The 15,326-nt window shown below is 35.2% G+C and overlaps 2 protein-coding genes and 1 long non-coding RNA gene across 5 annotated transcripts in view; 2 read left to right on the forward strand and 1 right to left on the reverse strand.

Moving 5' to 3' along the window:
* Positions 1-5,111, forward strand: part of LOC122566562 (protein GDAP2 homolog) — a 68,607-nt gene extending 63,496 nt beyond the window's left edge. For both annotated transcript variants that reach the window (XM_043724008.1, XM_043724009.1), the window contains exon 12: positions 450-5,111. In XM_043724008.1, the coding sequence (XP_043579943.1) occupies positions 450-512 (63 nt within the window). In that variant the 3' untranslated portion in view covers positions 513-5,111. The remainder of the gene's footprint in view (positions 1-449) is intronic.
* A 115-nt stretch (positions 5,112-5,226) lies between these two features.
* On the reverse strand, positions 5,227-5,750 carry LOC122566570. Its single transcript, XR_006316552.1, has 2 exons — positions 5,609-5,750; positions 5,227-5,373 (listed from the first exon to the last, which is right to left on the reverse strand). It is a non-coding gene; the product is annotated as an uncharacterized LOC122566570 (long non-coding RNA).
* On the forward strand, positions 5,702-15,203 carry LOC122566565 (2-acylglycerol O-acyltransferase 2-A-like). 2 transcript variants are annotated; one of them, XM_043724018.1, is made up of 7 exons: positions 5,702-6,061; positions 6,154-6,228; positions 10,950-11,241; positions 11,857-12,131; positions 12,530-12,716; positions 13,385-13,584; positions 13,739-15,203. In XM_043724018.1, the coding sequence occupies exons 3-7, from the start codon at positions 11,015-11,017 to the stop codon at positions 13,894-13,896; spliced, it is 1,047 nt and encodes a 348-aa protein (XP_043579953.1). In that variant the 5' UTR covers positions 5,702-6,061; positions 6,154-6,228; positions 10,950-11,014; the 3' UTR covers positions 13,897-15,203. The 2 variants fall into 2 exon arrangements, with proteins under 2 accessions (XP_043579953.1, XP_043579952.1); XM_043724017.1 differs by lacking the exon at positions 6,154-6,228 and having other exon boundaries at positions 5,704-6,061.
* Positions 15,204-15,326: the final 123 nt, after the last annotated feature.

A 15,326-nucleotide genomic window follows, 5' to 3' on the forward strand; every position in this document is an offset into this window, starting at 1 on the left:
TCTTTAGAGTTCCTTTTATGGTATTAACAAGGAGATACGCAAAGTTCTAAAAACTAGATTCTGAATAAAGTAAAAATAAACGGCGTATTGTATAAAGTAGTAAAATAATAGAAAAATGTATTAAAATAGTAGACATTTCTAGAAGTTCAGTACATATATCATGGATATAAAAAAATGTCATAATTAAGAAAAAAAGAATAGTTTATCATAGTGCTAAAAATATATCAATTTCTTCAAACTTTACAAGATTGAAAGATTTAGATGTGAAAGAAGATGTGTTAGAATAACAAAAATATTAACAAAATTCTTTGAATTATTTTTGATACTCACAATGTTAAAAGAACAGACGTTACAATTAAAGATCACCATGGACCGCAATTTTTTTCTATGAAAAAATACATATTAAGAAGATAATTCCCAATTACACCAAGAAATATGAAATATTGCAGATAAACGGCATGAGGTACTACCAGCCGGATCCAATCTCGTCGTCACCCTCGACGTCCACGTAACTCTCCGACCCGGCCTCCCAACCAGCGAAGCACTGGACAGAACGAAGCTGTCGGATCGACCGTTCCGCTCGATAGTATGGTGTCCGTAATGACACGCGCGTGTTCCCTCGTGTACCGACCACCGTATATCGCTTCCACCAGTTCGGCACGATCACGTTCTAAGGAAATCTGCCAAAGGAGGCGAGTTGCTGATCGATCAGAGACAGTCGGTTCCTCAAAAGCGGCAAAAGTGCCTGGTGATGGACGAGAAACGTCGAAGACTTTGGAAGATAAAGAATGGTCGGTGCTTCGCGCGACTGTTATTTCCCGATTGGTCGCTGAAGAATCAAGAAACCACTGCCCATCTATCTGTTTCTCGCTACGAGTCGCATGCTCTTTGCTAGAGGAAAAGAGATTTCTTCCGGCTCTTTAGGTTTCCTGTGAAGAACGTTTGGCCATACATTGACCGATGCTGGACTATATCGAAAAAACTAACACTCGAGAAACACCAAGAAATCAATGAAATCGAAGATCGAGGGAGTAGGAGAATCAGGAAATTGCTATTCGCGTGCTGCGCGGATATCGGCTGCCAAAACACCAATAATCAGTATTCTCGTCGTCGTTGTTACGATGGAACGTGGGATCTTGTTGTTCTTATAAATAGGTAGCTATTGTACGGTTTTAGAATCAGAAAAGGAGCGTTGTTGGTGGATATATGAGGAAAAGGGCGTCGACGACGAACCGTAGAATTAAATGACGGCTTAATATGAAAACTGTCGATCGCTTTTTTGTTATTTTCTTATCCGTCGTTGTACAGCAAAAAGTGTCTATTCAATTATTGTACATCGTATTTTATTATGTCACGTCGTTGGTGAATGAGTCGCGGGCCGCTGGCACGCGGTATTTTCGATATATCTAGAAAAAGAAAATAATGAAGAGAATGGTATATAACGTTGCAACTTCTCAGCTGACAGGATGTAAAGAACGGCAGGTTCCTCCCGTGGCGCTACGGCTTCAGTTCTTTAGCGTGGATCGTTTAATCCAACGTGTAGGACTGATTAACGTTAAGTGCTCGTTCAGTACGTACTTCGGGTTTGTCCACGATGGGTCAATTTAGTGTCGTCTTAAGATCGTTCATTTCCATATTGTAATCTTCTAATGAAATGAAACGAACCCCAATGACGCCTAATCGATTCATATTCGACGTGAATGAGAATGCCAGAAAAATTCAATGGCTGAGCGCCGAGGTCGTACTCGCGGTTCAATTCTAGATTAGATGAAGCAATAAACTCTAAAAGCTTTCTCGCGACCTATATACATATGTATAGCGTGTTCAGTTCAAATATAAATACACTATTTTACATCTAATTATTAAAATCTATAAACAAATTTTTCATATGAAAGTTGATTTGATGGGGGAAATTCAATTTGAAACTTGAATCATCTTCCGAATGTTTCAAATTTTATTCAGTGTTCTACGTTAAATCGAATAACTTTCATCTAAAAAATTTGTTCACATTTTTTAACAGTTAAAAAATTAATAGCGTGTATATATATATATATAAATCGGATGTACTTTATACACATATGTATATATTTCGTGAGTCAGGATCGTTATACTCGTTGTTAAGCATTTTTAGGAGCTCAAAGTGGCGAAACAAAATATTGAAGATATCGCGTTCGTAGACCACGTCGATTAGCCCATTTTTCTCGCGCCGTTTCACTCTCCTAAGGGTTTAGTCGAATCAGAATCATTCAGCAATCCCCTCAAAAAAAGGAACAATTATTGGCTCGTAGTGAATGAACGAACTAAGAATAATGGGTTATAATTGACCGTACCTCCGAGTCAGAGATGTGTGTATATGTTATAATTTTATTATTATTAACTCCAAATATAGTTCAAGGATGCTTGATCGTTGAGATATCTTTTTATTACTTTTTATTGTGTTGGTGATGTTCGTTGACGTTAGAATAGCGTTAGAATAGAGTTTCATTGAAACAAACGTGGAATGAGAGTATTCTTTCATCCCAATAAAAGATCAATTTACTTGCTCGTTATTCTGCGACGAAAATGGTGTTTTCAAAAACTCTTTTCACATTATCCAAGCTTATTATTTCGATGTTATCGAACAAGAGACACGTACTTGAATTTTTTTCTATTTCTTATATCATTAAGTATTATATTACAAGCATATCATGATTCATTTGCGTTGGTAAAAACATTTTGATAGATCTGCATATATGAATTTCCTGTACAGCATGCACAACATGCTACTGACGTAACTTCTCTGAACGTCTTGATACTCTTCTATAAATAATTTCGCTTCAAGGAACCGTATCATGTAATCAGCTCTTTCTAAAATCTTCCACGAACATTCTGCAAGGATTTGACTGCTTTGTAGACCACTTTTATGATTGATTTAAATACTTCATAAGCCTTCACCCAACTTGTTTTTTTTTTTATCTATAAAACATAAGATACTTGTTACGGTCATTAAAGAGTCCATATCTTATATTCTCGAAATATAATTCCTGAAGTTTTCACAATAATTTCTACGACAAACGTACGTTTCCATGATATTCGGTCCGTGTCTCTGTTCCGACTTCTTTCGGTTTAAAAATTGCGTACACGGGACACGAGTGGACTTGAGCGTGACATGAAATCTTAAGTCATTCGTTTGGTCGATAGACCGTGTCACGTGACGATTCTTTTCGACGATTTGCGTTGAACAAACTCACTGTCCGTCCCTGACAATCGTTTATAGTAAGTAGCCAAGCGTCGCGCAACGTGTCGTCCAAACATCCTCGTTACCATTTGTTGTTTTTGAAAAAGAGAGATACTTATCGATTGTTGAGTACGGTTTGGACGATCAGACGTTGCTCTTGTTACGGCCATGTAAACATGTTGAAGCAGAGAGTTGATTCGTACGTTGATGTCGTAGATAAGGCGAAGATTCGTGACAATATGCAATTACTGCGTGCTTAGCGGAGTCTGAGATTCTATCCGAAGCTCTTTAAAGTCCTAATCTAGTCAAATATCGAGGTCAAGTACGATTAGAAACTAAACCAATGGAAATATTGGAACATATTAACTTTACACCTTGGTGCACACTTAATTCAGTAATTTAAGTGGATTTTAATACCAAAGATTATTTGCAGACGATGTGCGTAAACTACTGTAGTGAACATTTAAACTTTCTACCTAGAATGGGTGCTAGAAAAATTATAATCGGAAATGACCTTGAAATCTCGATCACGATCCTCAAGAATTTCTTTTAAAAAAATTTCTTGAAAAGAAAAGACGAGAATACAAATGAACATTGAATTATAGATTTTTGCTTCTTTGATCGACTGTAATAGGACTTTAAAAGAGACATCCGAGCATTAGGCTTTACGCTTAGAAGATAATCTACGGCTTGGAAAAAAGAAAAAAAGAAAAAAATAAAGAAACTAAGTCGAAGCCGCTGTTCCCTCGCTTTTAAGGGCTGCGAAATGGAAACGGTCAGACCGAACGAGAAGAGCTTGTAAAACTATGTGTGGCGATAGGCGTTTTCGATCGGTGCTGCTGTACACCTTAGAATCCCGAGATTCACGTTTACTTTCCGAACTTTTCTGGTTATGCACAACCATAAAGCATTGTGATCGATGGCTCGTTTCGCGATCGAACACACTCGATTGTGATTCATTAACCAAATGAAGCTCAGAGTAAATTAAAAAGATAGTAACTGATTGATTCCTGTCTAAAAATACACGTTGAAAGTATGAAATGGAGAATTTTTTCTATATATGCATAGGAACCTTCGTTAAAAAGGAAACTAGGGTTCTTGATTAAAAATCTGTTATAAAATTGTTAAAAAAGGAAATGGGCTCAAAATGATATTTTCTTGAAAGAGTCACGCGAATAATAAAAAAAAAAGAATGCTTTTTAAGTTTTCAATCTGGTTTTTTCACAGAATCAAAAAGTCTACGATAAGATCGCCACGTGGATCATCGAGATAACTTAGAAGAGATATTGTTCTATCAATTGTGCTGAAATTCATTGTTAACTGCGTTTCAATAATCGCAAATTTGTCTAATTAAACCGTAATTATAAAATTAATCGTTGAACGCAGTCAGCGTTATTAAAGGTGAATTTTATATGAGGGAAAATATATATTAAGATTGTCAATCGTTTAACCGATGTATTCTTTCCTGAAAAAAAAAACAAAGAAGAAAAGAAGATAAATTATAATGTCAATCGATTTACATGCAATTTCATGCGAATTTCTACTTGGCTGTTGTTCTTCCTTTCGGAGAATGAAATATCGTCGACGAAGGAGAATGAAAACACAAACTTTATGTTTTTTAGGCGAAAGTTTTTTACAAGAAACGAAGATCAACCCGGTAAGAAACAAGATCGGAAGCTTCGGAAACTACACGTGCATTATTGTGTGTATACGTCGTACGCATTACGATATACCGGTTAAACTAATTGTAATTGTTGTCGCGATGGTAATAGATTCTAATTAATCGAGGTATATTTTTCTCTCGGTGCCGATGCACGGCCTGTAACAGGTGCACACCTTGCCCTTTCGTCTGTTTTTTTATAGATCGAGCAATAAACGTATTGTTTCAACAGAAGAACTGTTTTATTTACTTACGGATCACGTGACGAGCAGTTTATCTTTTTCAGTGGAGGTGCAAAAGGAGAAAGAAGGGAAAGATAATGAGTACGATTATCTTATCGCTGAAGATATTTATGCTGCACAAGTTGGAAATTAGTGCTTTAATTTAGAATACCTTTGGAACATTGGAGTATAACATTGAACGACAACTTTGTATTTCTTTTTCGAAAAATTCACCCACGGCATAGATGTTCACATCTTGCAGGAAATTGCTTCACCTACAAATTATCATCATAAGTATTACACTTTTAACACTTCTTGCATTTTTATCTATCATGTATATAAACATTATGTGCACTCTACCATTGAAAATTTCTCACAAATACATAATGGCCTTCCTTGGCCCACTTATCATAAATATGAAAGCTAAATTTAGTAATTGTTGAAATTCTTCTCCTAACTCTTCCCTCCATAGTTTGTTGTAGACGCCCATTATTCACCTTTCCTACCTACCTGCACCGTCCAGTCGTCCCCTCAGCTAGACCCACGGATTATCGATCCAGAGAAGGTCCGTACCAAACTGCATCAGACGAGACAGCATCAACTCTCAATAGCGCGTTCCTAGAGAGAAAGAACGACAGACCCTTCTCCTTTCTCGTCATTGATTCCACTGCCAGGATGCCTGCGTGGCTACCGAGGGGCGTGCGTTTACACTCGCGACGCTCAGCCAGTGAACAGCGTGACGTCGAGCCGAGCATTTCGTCGCGTGCATTCACCTTCTTGCGTTCGTCCTGCTCAGCTCATCTTAACTGTGCTTCCGTTGTGAAAGTTTCGACACAAAACGAACACTGTCAAACGAAATCAGAGTGCGACAAGACTGTGCCAATACAGGAAATCTCCGGCTCCGCAAATAGAAACAGGCTATTTGGCGGTCACTGCTAGATCTTAGTAGGAAACGACACTCACGTACGTCTTTTGGCTGTCTATTTTTGTGATTCAGTGAGACGGAGGATTTTACGTCTTCTTTCAGATTTATTGATTTTTTTCTGTTTCAATAGCGAAAAGGTTCAGAAAAGATACGATTGACACAGAGCGCGAGTGATCGATACAGAGCTTTTTATTTAAAAAAAACTGTGAGTGATTTTGAAGTTTAGTAGAGTAGAATCAGGATGCTTCTAAATATCCAAATACATCGGTGTATGTTGTCATAAGGGTCTGGAAACTTATAATAGAATCTTTTGAGTAACCGGTGTCATTCACGGTTTCCTATCGTCGTGCGGATCTTGAGAGGATGATTGATGAATTTTCTACATTTCCAATGAGCGTGTCGTACGCGAGATGTTTGATTTATGAGTAGTCAAAAATTCAATGGCTAGTTTTATACTTGACGAATATATATTACTCTTATTTTAGTGAATGACGATAGTTATTGCAGAAAAGTTGGAATCTGAAGTTGATACTTTTAAGTATCAATATACTTTTACAATGTACTTTTACTTGTACAAGTATCAATGATTCTTTTAAGTATGTGAAGTATATAAGTGGGCATGAATGATGAACTACGAGACTTTTGTAATGTAATATATTCTGATTGTATCAAAGAATGGTGATAATGTTCTGAAGTTAATTAGCGGAGGAAAATTTAAGACGAACAGTGGATGCTTTTGATTAATTTTAACGTCGACAGAAGTGTTTTTGATAAGTGCAGCAACTTTTCAAACGAGCTAGCATGAGACTAGGTCGTGTCATTTGTTGGAGATTTCACGCCGTCGTTTGTTAATGATTCTGATTACTTCCTCATTGCCGTGTGGATAGGTATAAAGGATAGTTGAGCATCAAGAAAATTACTGCACGAGAATTCTATAAAATTCTCTGCACCCACTTGTCAAAACAAAGAATATCTGTAAATAAAATTTCTCGCTCTTAAAGTTGTTCTTTCCGGAAAATTTAATTCACCATCTTATACTACGTTCATATCGTTGATGCGAATTTATGTCATTTAAAAAAATATGATTTCTAACGTACTTTCTTCGTGTAATTATACAGTTTAATTGCTTCGCTTTCTGTATGTCTCTTAATCTACACATGGACAAATACTTGACAATTTCTTCGAATTTAACAATTTAGGAACTATCTACTGTTGTGAAATATCTAATATATGTCTAACAATCAACTAACAATCATCCAGCGATACCAATACACCTCGTTAAAAACTAGTTGTGTTTCCACGCATTTATATGTATTTTAATATTCAGGAAACTTTTGAGACAAAATAGCTGAAGAAATCTTGTTAATTTCTTAGATACATGACTCAGTGATTATGATGGTAAATACCTCCACTTCCTTTTGTACAATTCCATTCTCTATTCGATATATTCTTCATTATCTTCTAGCTCTATTCTTTGTTCGATGAATCGTACAGTCAATCAACTGGACTCTAGACAAGTTGTGAACATGTTGATCATTCTTTAAGAAGTAGGAAGCGAGTCTGAGTAATGAGTTCTTCAAATTTTTTTTCGAACCAATAAATATCAACAACAATCCAACAATCCCTGAAATTTAATCTCTATTTGAATTTCAGACGAGTAACGACTGCACGAGTAAATGTTGACGTTTGATCGAATATACGAGTGGCATGAAAATATTTGGGAAACCATTGCTCTGGTTCCATTTAATTTCTGACAAGATACCCGAGCGCGTAAACAAAAGTATTGGTGTTTTAAGTAGGAACTTTTATCTCTTGAATTGATCATCCGAAGATTATTATAATAGCACCGATCTAAAGATATAGAAACTCTAAGATGAGACGGATATTTATAAAAAATATGGCGAAATGGTCTAAGAAAATTAGTTTTCGATGGCTAGAAATTACATATTTGTCGCAACATCACGACAGTAAAAAAAGAAACCTTATCGAATCATTTTCAATGATCATCGTTTTATAATCTAATCGTATGTGAGAAAGAAATAAACAAAGGTCTATAACAATGTATTCTTATATAATTCTTGCTATTCTGTAATTCAGTGATTCTCAATTCCACGAAATCCTTAGACACCCAACGTTTCGTATCATCCGAATAAATAATATTTAGCATTTGTATTTACTTATGTAGGAAATGTAAGAAATGCGCAGAGAAGATTTGAAAATAATATAACAAAACAGAAAGTTATACATAGTTAACACGTTAAACACGTATGTTCTTCTCACACGTCAATCGAAGGAAGATGTCTTCCGTTTTTTCGTTGACCGCACGATCTACTCGCACACACGCATAGAGTCGTCCCTGCTAGGAACTGAAGCGTCGCGTCGCAGCTTCGACGTCGGCAATTCTAAGACTCTTTGCGCTTTTGTCTTGGTTATATTCCATTCCTGCAATTATTTATAATGAGCTTCTCATCTCCAAATTTGAAAGTTGTTAATGGACAGTCGATGAGCGTTTTAAATATAGTTACATACTTTGGCATATTAAGGATTTCTATTTTGAGTTAAGTGCTGGGATTATTTAAAGAGGATCCGCGACAAAGAAAAGGTTACGAATCGCTGCTCTAATCCATTCATCTTACAAACAGGTCACGCATTTTGCTCTCAATACAACGGAGTTAGACGCTGGTTCAAACTGTTCAATGCTGCTCATTACTATACGACTATTCACGGTATTGAGAAAACTAATTCAGTTATATCATCATCAGTGATGAATCGTCAGGTGATCATAATTAGATGAAATATGATTTTTAAGCGACGGCAATTGCCATCAACGTTGAAGTGGAAATTGATAATTAACGACCCTTAGTCGATGAACATTAATATGTTAAGATCGATCAAAGATTGAATGTAATCTGATCATGGCAATTTCACGTGCTCTAAAGGAAAAAGTTTTCATATATTATGTAGATTCTTTCGTATCGGTATAATGATTTCCGGAAGAAAACGCGTATGAGTCTCTGAGAAGTCACGAAACCAAACTGATTGATTCTATTCTTGTCTATTTTCCAATTCCATTGCCCAGGAACGTAGTTACTAACGAGAACTTGTCAGAAAATATGTAAATCATGGAAGCTGAGTACCGAGACTCCAACGTGAATTTTAAAGATTAACATTTATAATATCGTCACTTTCTGACCTTGTAAATTATAAAATTGAACTGTGCAGCTTCTGAACAGCTCATATATCACCTTCTTTATAGAGAAGCAAAATTATTTTTCGATTAGCATTATTTAACTGCTCGTGACTATGTATTGTATATCCTTTGGACTTAATTAATTCTGACGAACTTCGTTCCTTAACTGACTTCGTCAAGGAAAATATTCTAATTGACAAAAAAACGAGAGTACTGAAAGTATGATAGTGACTACATTATAACATATGTCATTACATTGTAATAAATGCGTAATTTAATACGCAGTGCTATAAATGATTATGTCGATTTTATAATGAGATAGAGAAACAACTTATGAGAATAAGAATTAATTAGCTGTATTTTAATATGGTGCTTCGAGATACAATAAGATAGTTTTACTTCTGAATGTGATTAATTAGTTAAAATTATGCGAAGGATTCCCTATCATTTATATTTGCCATTGAAAATTAATTATTATCTCACATTTTGTAATCGGTATTATTATAATCGATCTTATGCTCGATTCCTCGCAATCCAAATTTTAAATGAACTTCAATTGCTTTCACGTTCTATAAAGTAATCAGAACATTTATAAAGTAAAAAATGATGCTCTAATTATAGCGAACGATTCGCGCAACCGTAGGAAGTCTCTTTTGTTTCTATACTCCTTAACTTTCATAAGCTAACATTAACAAAACTAAAGTCGAATTATTTTTTGAACTAATCGGCTTTAGACAATCAATAGCCTCTATTTCCCATATTTTTGTTTTTGCAGAATATTCCAAATAACTTGATAATTCATTTTATATTTACATCGTTGCACTTACGAAAAGATTGAAATTATAAAAAAGAAATAGGTTCCCTATATCATTTATCTCCCCCCACTTCCACCCCTCCTGAACATTCTTATTTAGCTTCAGTGAAACAAAAGATTTGTTTGAGTTGTATAAATCATTCACACTATAGAATCGACCTACTTCGAAACAATGGAAGGAGACACGCTTACTCCACTCCAACGAGTCGATTCTATTTCTTTTCCCGTACGTAGCTTTTATAAATAATCCAATTGCATTGCTCGAAGGGCATGCGAATAATGAACGGTTATCGCGACCAGGGCACATATCCCCGTAATTTTTCTCGTGTCTAGCGTGAAGTTTACTTGTTTGAGTATCGTTAGAATTTTCACGTCGGCTACGAACCAGCCGGAGGAGAATGGTTTCGGGCGTAAAATTTGATGACGATGCTAGCTTGCCACAGGAACTCGAGATCAAAGACTTTTTAAATACGACTCTATGCCGGAACATTATGTAAATATTACTTATGCTCGATTATGTCCATCACATTGCATTTCATTAAGTGTTTTAAAATGAACAGGTTTTTTGGTTATCCTTGATATTTAGACACAGCTTATCCGAATTAAATATTCTGTTATTAATAACAGCAATGATGAAATGTAGAATTTAATGCCCCATTTCGCTTACTTCGGACTTTTGACCATTCGTTGGCGATAATGATCCGTTTAGTTATTTTATCATTTAGATATACATACATGTAATCGTTTCAATTAATTTTACGAACACGACCCTCTTTCAAATTTTTAATCATCCTTCGTTTTTACTTGTTTTCATCTCCAATTCTTTCGTTTCCAATCACTTAGCTCGTATTTGTTGTACAATTTGATAATAAGTTGATATGACGATTTATAATAACGATATTACGAATTGGTTTATTATTAGCGGGCCCAAAGGAGTATCGTTGAATTGATGCTGCTGTAATAAGAGGTGGAACTGAGAGAAAAACGATGGAGATTCTGGGAGTGAAATTCGCACCGTTAAATGTTCCATTAAATCGAAGATTAGAAACGCTCGCAGCCGCGCTTTGGATCCTAATTTTCGCATTTGGAAACTTCGCGGGATATATTCTCACCGTTTATTTTCTTTTCTTCACCCAAACCATGCGCTGCTTCATATTGCTTTACTTCGTGTGGATGTATTACGATTGGAATAAGTTCGATGTAGGCAAAATACGGTAAGTTCGAAACATTTATTCATTTATTTATTTATTTATTTTATTTGCAAGTATCAGCCCTATGTTACAAAGTGAACAAAAGGAGCTACATTTTTAAACGTAGAAGTAAAAGAATAAATACGGAAGAGAGTGTAATATAATAATTTGTTAAGAGTTACATTACTGCAAAGCTTGTCGATGAACATGTAGAAAGAACCAAAAAAGAATTTGAGTTGGCTAAAAATACCATCACATGTCTGCGACGTCTTCTAGAAAAATTTATATTAAAATCTTATCATTTGATAAATTTGATTTAGATAACAAATCGATAATATACTTTCTCGTTACATAAACGAGTAAATAAGGAGTGAAACTCGACTTGATACGCACGTTGAATAAGAGTCATACAGAAAATCGATTCGATTCAGTTATATGGATTGATTAGCATTTTAATTCTTTGATTAGATAAAACGTCGTTTATAATGGAGATTCATGTTAATAAGTTTTATCCATAATATATACTGTTATATACGAGCGAACTGTATGCAGCGAAAATTTCATTTAAATATTTAATCCGTTTATTTATATGATCATCGGCGGAGATGTGACTTAACGAGTTGGATTTCTGTACCACAGGCAAAAATTCCTGCGGTGGATTAGAAGCTGCGCGTGGAGCCGATACTTCTGTAACTACTTTCCTATAAAATTAGTGAAAACTGCTGATTTGGATCCGAACAAGTTGTATTTATTCTGTTCTTTTCCGCATGGGGTTCTATCGTCAGGAATTTATGGCGCATTCGGAACAGACATCATCGGCTGTAGGGAACTTTTCCCGGGTCTCGAATTTAGAGTCGTCGTACTGAACCAACACTTTAAAGCGCCGCTTTTCCGCGAGTATTGTCGCGCCAACTGTACGTATCATTTATTACTTTTTATTTGATCATCATATGTAAATAGCTGGTGCAGTTACATATCTCATGTAACAAAAAGACGTAGGATAAATGATACTTCATAATTGAAATGTTTGAGACTGTTTTTATAATGTACCTAGTATACAAATATTAATATATACATATGCTATTGCCGGATAATTTCTGTTATTTGTTAAATAACAAAGTATTAAATCACTGTAGCAAGCAATAATATATAGCACCGATATTCTTTCTTTATCTCCAGAAATATTTCTTAAATCGTCATTCCACGAAATGTAGCAGATTTCTTTTTGAATTTATCCGGCTTCTGTAATTTTATATTTTTATAATTTTATACTTCGCCACCAATGATTTACTATGGTTTTATTAAAATGCAGGCGCTCTTGGAAGCAGTTCAGAAATCTTGACACAACAACTATCAACGAGACCTTCGCCACCATATACCGGAAAGGCGACAGTTCTGATCGTCGGTGGAGCGGCAGAAGCATTCGAATGTAAGCCGGGCACTTATCGCATCCTAATAAAAAGGAGGAAAGGCTTCGTAAAGCTCGCGCTGAAAAATGGGTTAGAATTATCATTGTTTTCGTTGGTTCGAATCATAAGCTCATGAGAACACGAAACAATAGAAACCTTGTTTCTTTGAATGTTGAAACCCTACGCAAACGTGATTCCCCCTGCATAAAGTATACTCACCTTTAACCTTTAACTTATTAACATTTTTATCAGTATGCATAAATTAATTGAATCTCGATGGAACGAATCGCTAATTCACAATGAAATTAACCCTCGGTTGACATCTGTGGATTAAAATAGATAATTTTACTTTATATTCTATGGTTCGCGTGATAAATGTCATTAAAGAACTTTATCGCATAAAGCAAAAGACTACGATAAAGATTCAATAAAATCCACTGTACAATTGTGCATCGCGATTCCAATTTTATGATCGTTAAACTGCCGATTTTTATGCAAATTCCTATTCTTATAAATCTAATCAAACAACTACATAGAAATTTATTTCATCCACTGTATGTTGTATTTTTGGTATTTTGTATATTTTTGTACATTGTGCAACGCTGCACATTTTTGCAACTTCAAATTCTCTCTAAACGCATAGAAATCCGCGGTACAATGATAAGCACTATGACTCAACAATCGACTGAGCGTTTGAGGGTTAACCACGGTATTGCAATAACAATATCGTTGAAACTCATGGAATTCGTATGTTTCAGAAACCCTCTGGTTCCTGTCTGTTCGTTCGGAGAAACGGACATTTTCGATCAATTGACCTGGCCAGATGGCTCGTACATGAAGAGACTACAGGAATACATTCGTAAGAAAATCGGTATAGCGCCAATTCTACTGGTTGGTCGAGGATTCTTCCAGTACACTTTCGGTCTTATCCCTCGACGAAAGCCAATTACCGTCGTTGGTATGTGTTCAAAGCTGAGAAATATCTTGCTCTATAATACTATAATCTTTCGAGAAATATAATTTTACGGAAGAGACTTTGGTGTTTGAAAATATTTATTTTCTCATAGGTGAAATTCCAAGCTTCTTTAATGCTAATTAATTTTTTTTCTCAGTCGGTAGTCCGATGGAGTTACCAAAGATAGAAGAGCCAACGAGAGAGCAAGTCGAGGAATATCACGAGAAATTCATCAAGCACTTGGTGAACTTTTTCGAGAACGAAAAACACAAGTACATCGAGAACGCAGATTCGGTGCATCTTGAGTTCGTATAGTGATATGAAGAAATAATGATCATTTATAACGAACCCGCGCAGTGATTGTTCGGAGGACTAAGAAATTGCTCAATTATAAACGTACAACGTGTATTTATGTATTAAATAAGTTTCAAGATGTGAAAGAGTTGAGCAGAGAATGGACAATTGTTAGGTGATGTAGTCAATTCGATAATTACGTCTTAAGAACTTTGCATAGAAAAGAACCAATAGAGTTATTGTATAATGAATAAGGACCGAAGAGCTATAACAGTATGTCCAGTTTAAATGTACGCACGTTACCATACCTGTAATTGTTAGAAATATGAATAAACTCTTGTATGAAGGTTTTATTGTCGAAGAAAACTTTCCAAATTTTGTGTAATCTATTTCTTTGAATGCATCGTTTAATTCATCACAGAATGAAATAACTTTCATACAAAGAGTACGTATACATTTTTAATAGTTGAAGAAACTATAGTATTCAAACGTATGTATTTAAACTGAACATATTCCATATACAATTATACTTTTTCCATATGTGATTATACTTTTACATAGGAACACGTGTATTTCATAAGATGTGGTCGTTAAGAATTTTTAGGAGCTCGTGCTGCCGAAGCAGAATATTGTAGATAGATATAAGCAACATAAATTGATCTACTTGTCACGCATTCTTCCACCCTGTTAGAGTTTTAAGTTCGAATCAGAAGTTATTAAATACGTTCTTAGCGAGTACATCTCTTCGATGATTGCTGGTACGAAATCAGGGATTTTAAGAATCATTGATACTACAATAATTGTACATATGCATAAAGCAGATAACAGAATGTAAATTGGAATAGTTACTATGTACTCTGTGCATGCGATTTGGTGACAAACCTGTAGTGTCTACTTGTTTGTAATTTTCATGGAGTCTTACGTGACTTCTAAAATGCCCAATTTCTTTGGGCTTCTAGGAAAACAAACATAAATGCAATAGAAATATGCGTTTACACGAGGTGATAAATAATCACACGCGTAGCATGCAAGCCTCGTATTTGTCAGTAAGCGAAAAATGACTGACATCTTTCGCGGTATGGCTGATAAACTTATGTACAAACATATTTATTGATGAAGTGAAATGGACCATTTTTTGTATATATAGCAATCTTCGTTACAAACAAAACCGAGTCTTTTTTATAAAATATCTATTGTTAGAAATTGTTAAAAAGATTCATACAAACTGTTATGCACTACAATGCGCTATAGTATGTGCACGTCCTCGATTCAGTGGTTAAATAAATTGAAGTTGTCGCGATGATAATACAGTAAATACGAATAATTAATCGAGGTATATTTTTCTTTTGGTATCGGTGCACTCTAATAGATGCACACCTTTCCCTTTCATCCGTTTCTCTTTTATTTTTATATGTATATATAAATCGTACCATAAATATATTGCCTCAACA

This window comes from Bombus pyrosoma, linkage group LG4, assembly GCF_014825855.1.
Source record: "Bombus pyrosoma isolate SC7728 linkage group LG4, ASM1482585v1, whole genome shotgun sequence".
Classification (NCBI taxonomy): Eukaryota; Metazoa; Arthropoda; class Insecta; order Hymenoptera; family Apidae; genus Bombus; species Bombus pyrosoma.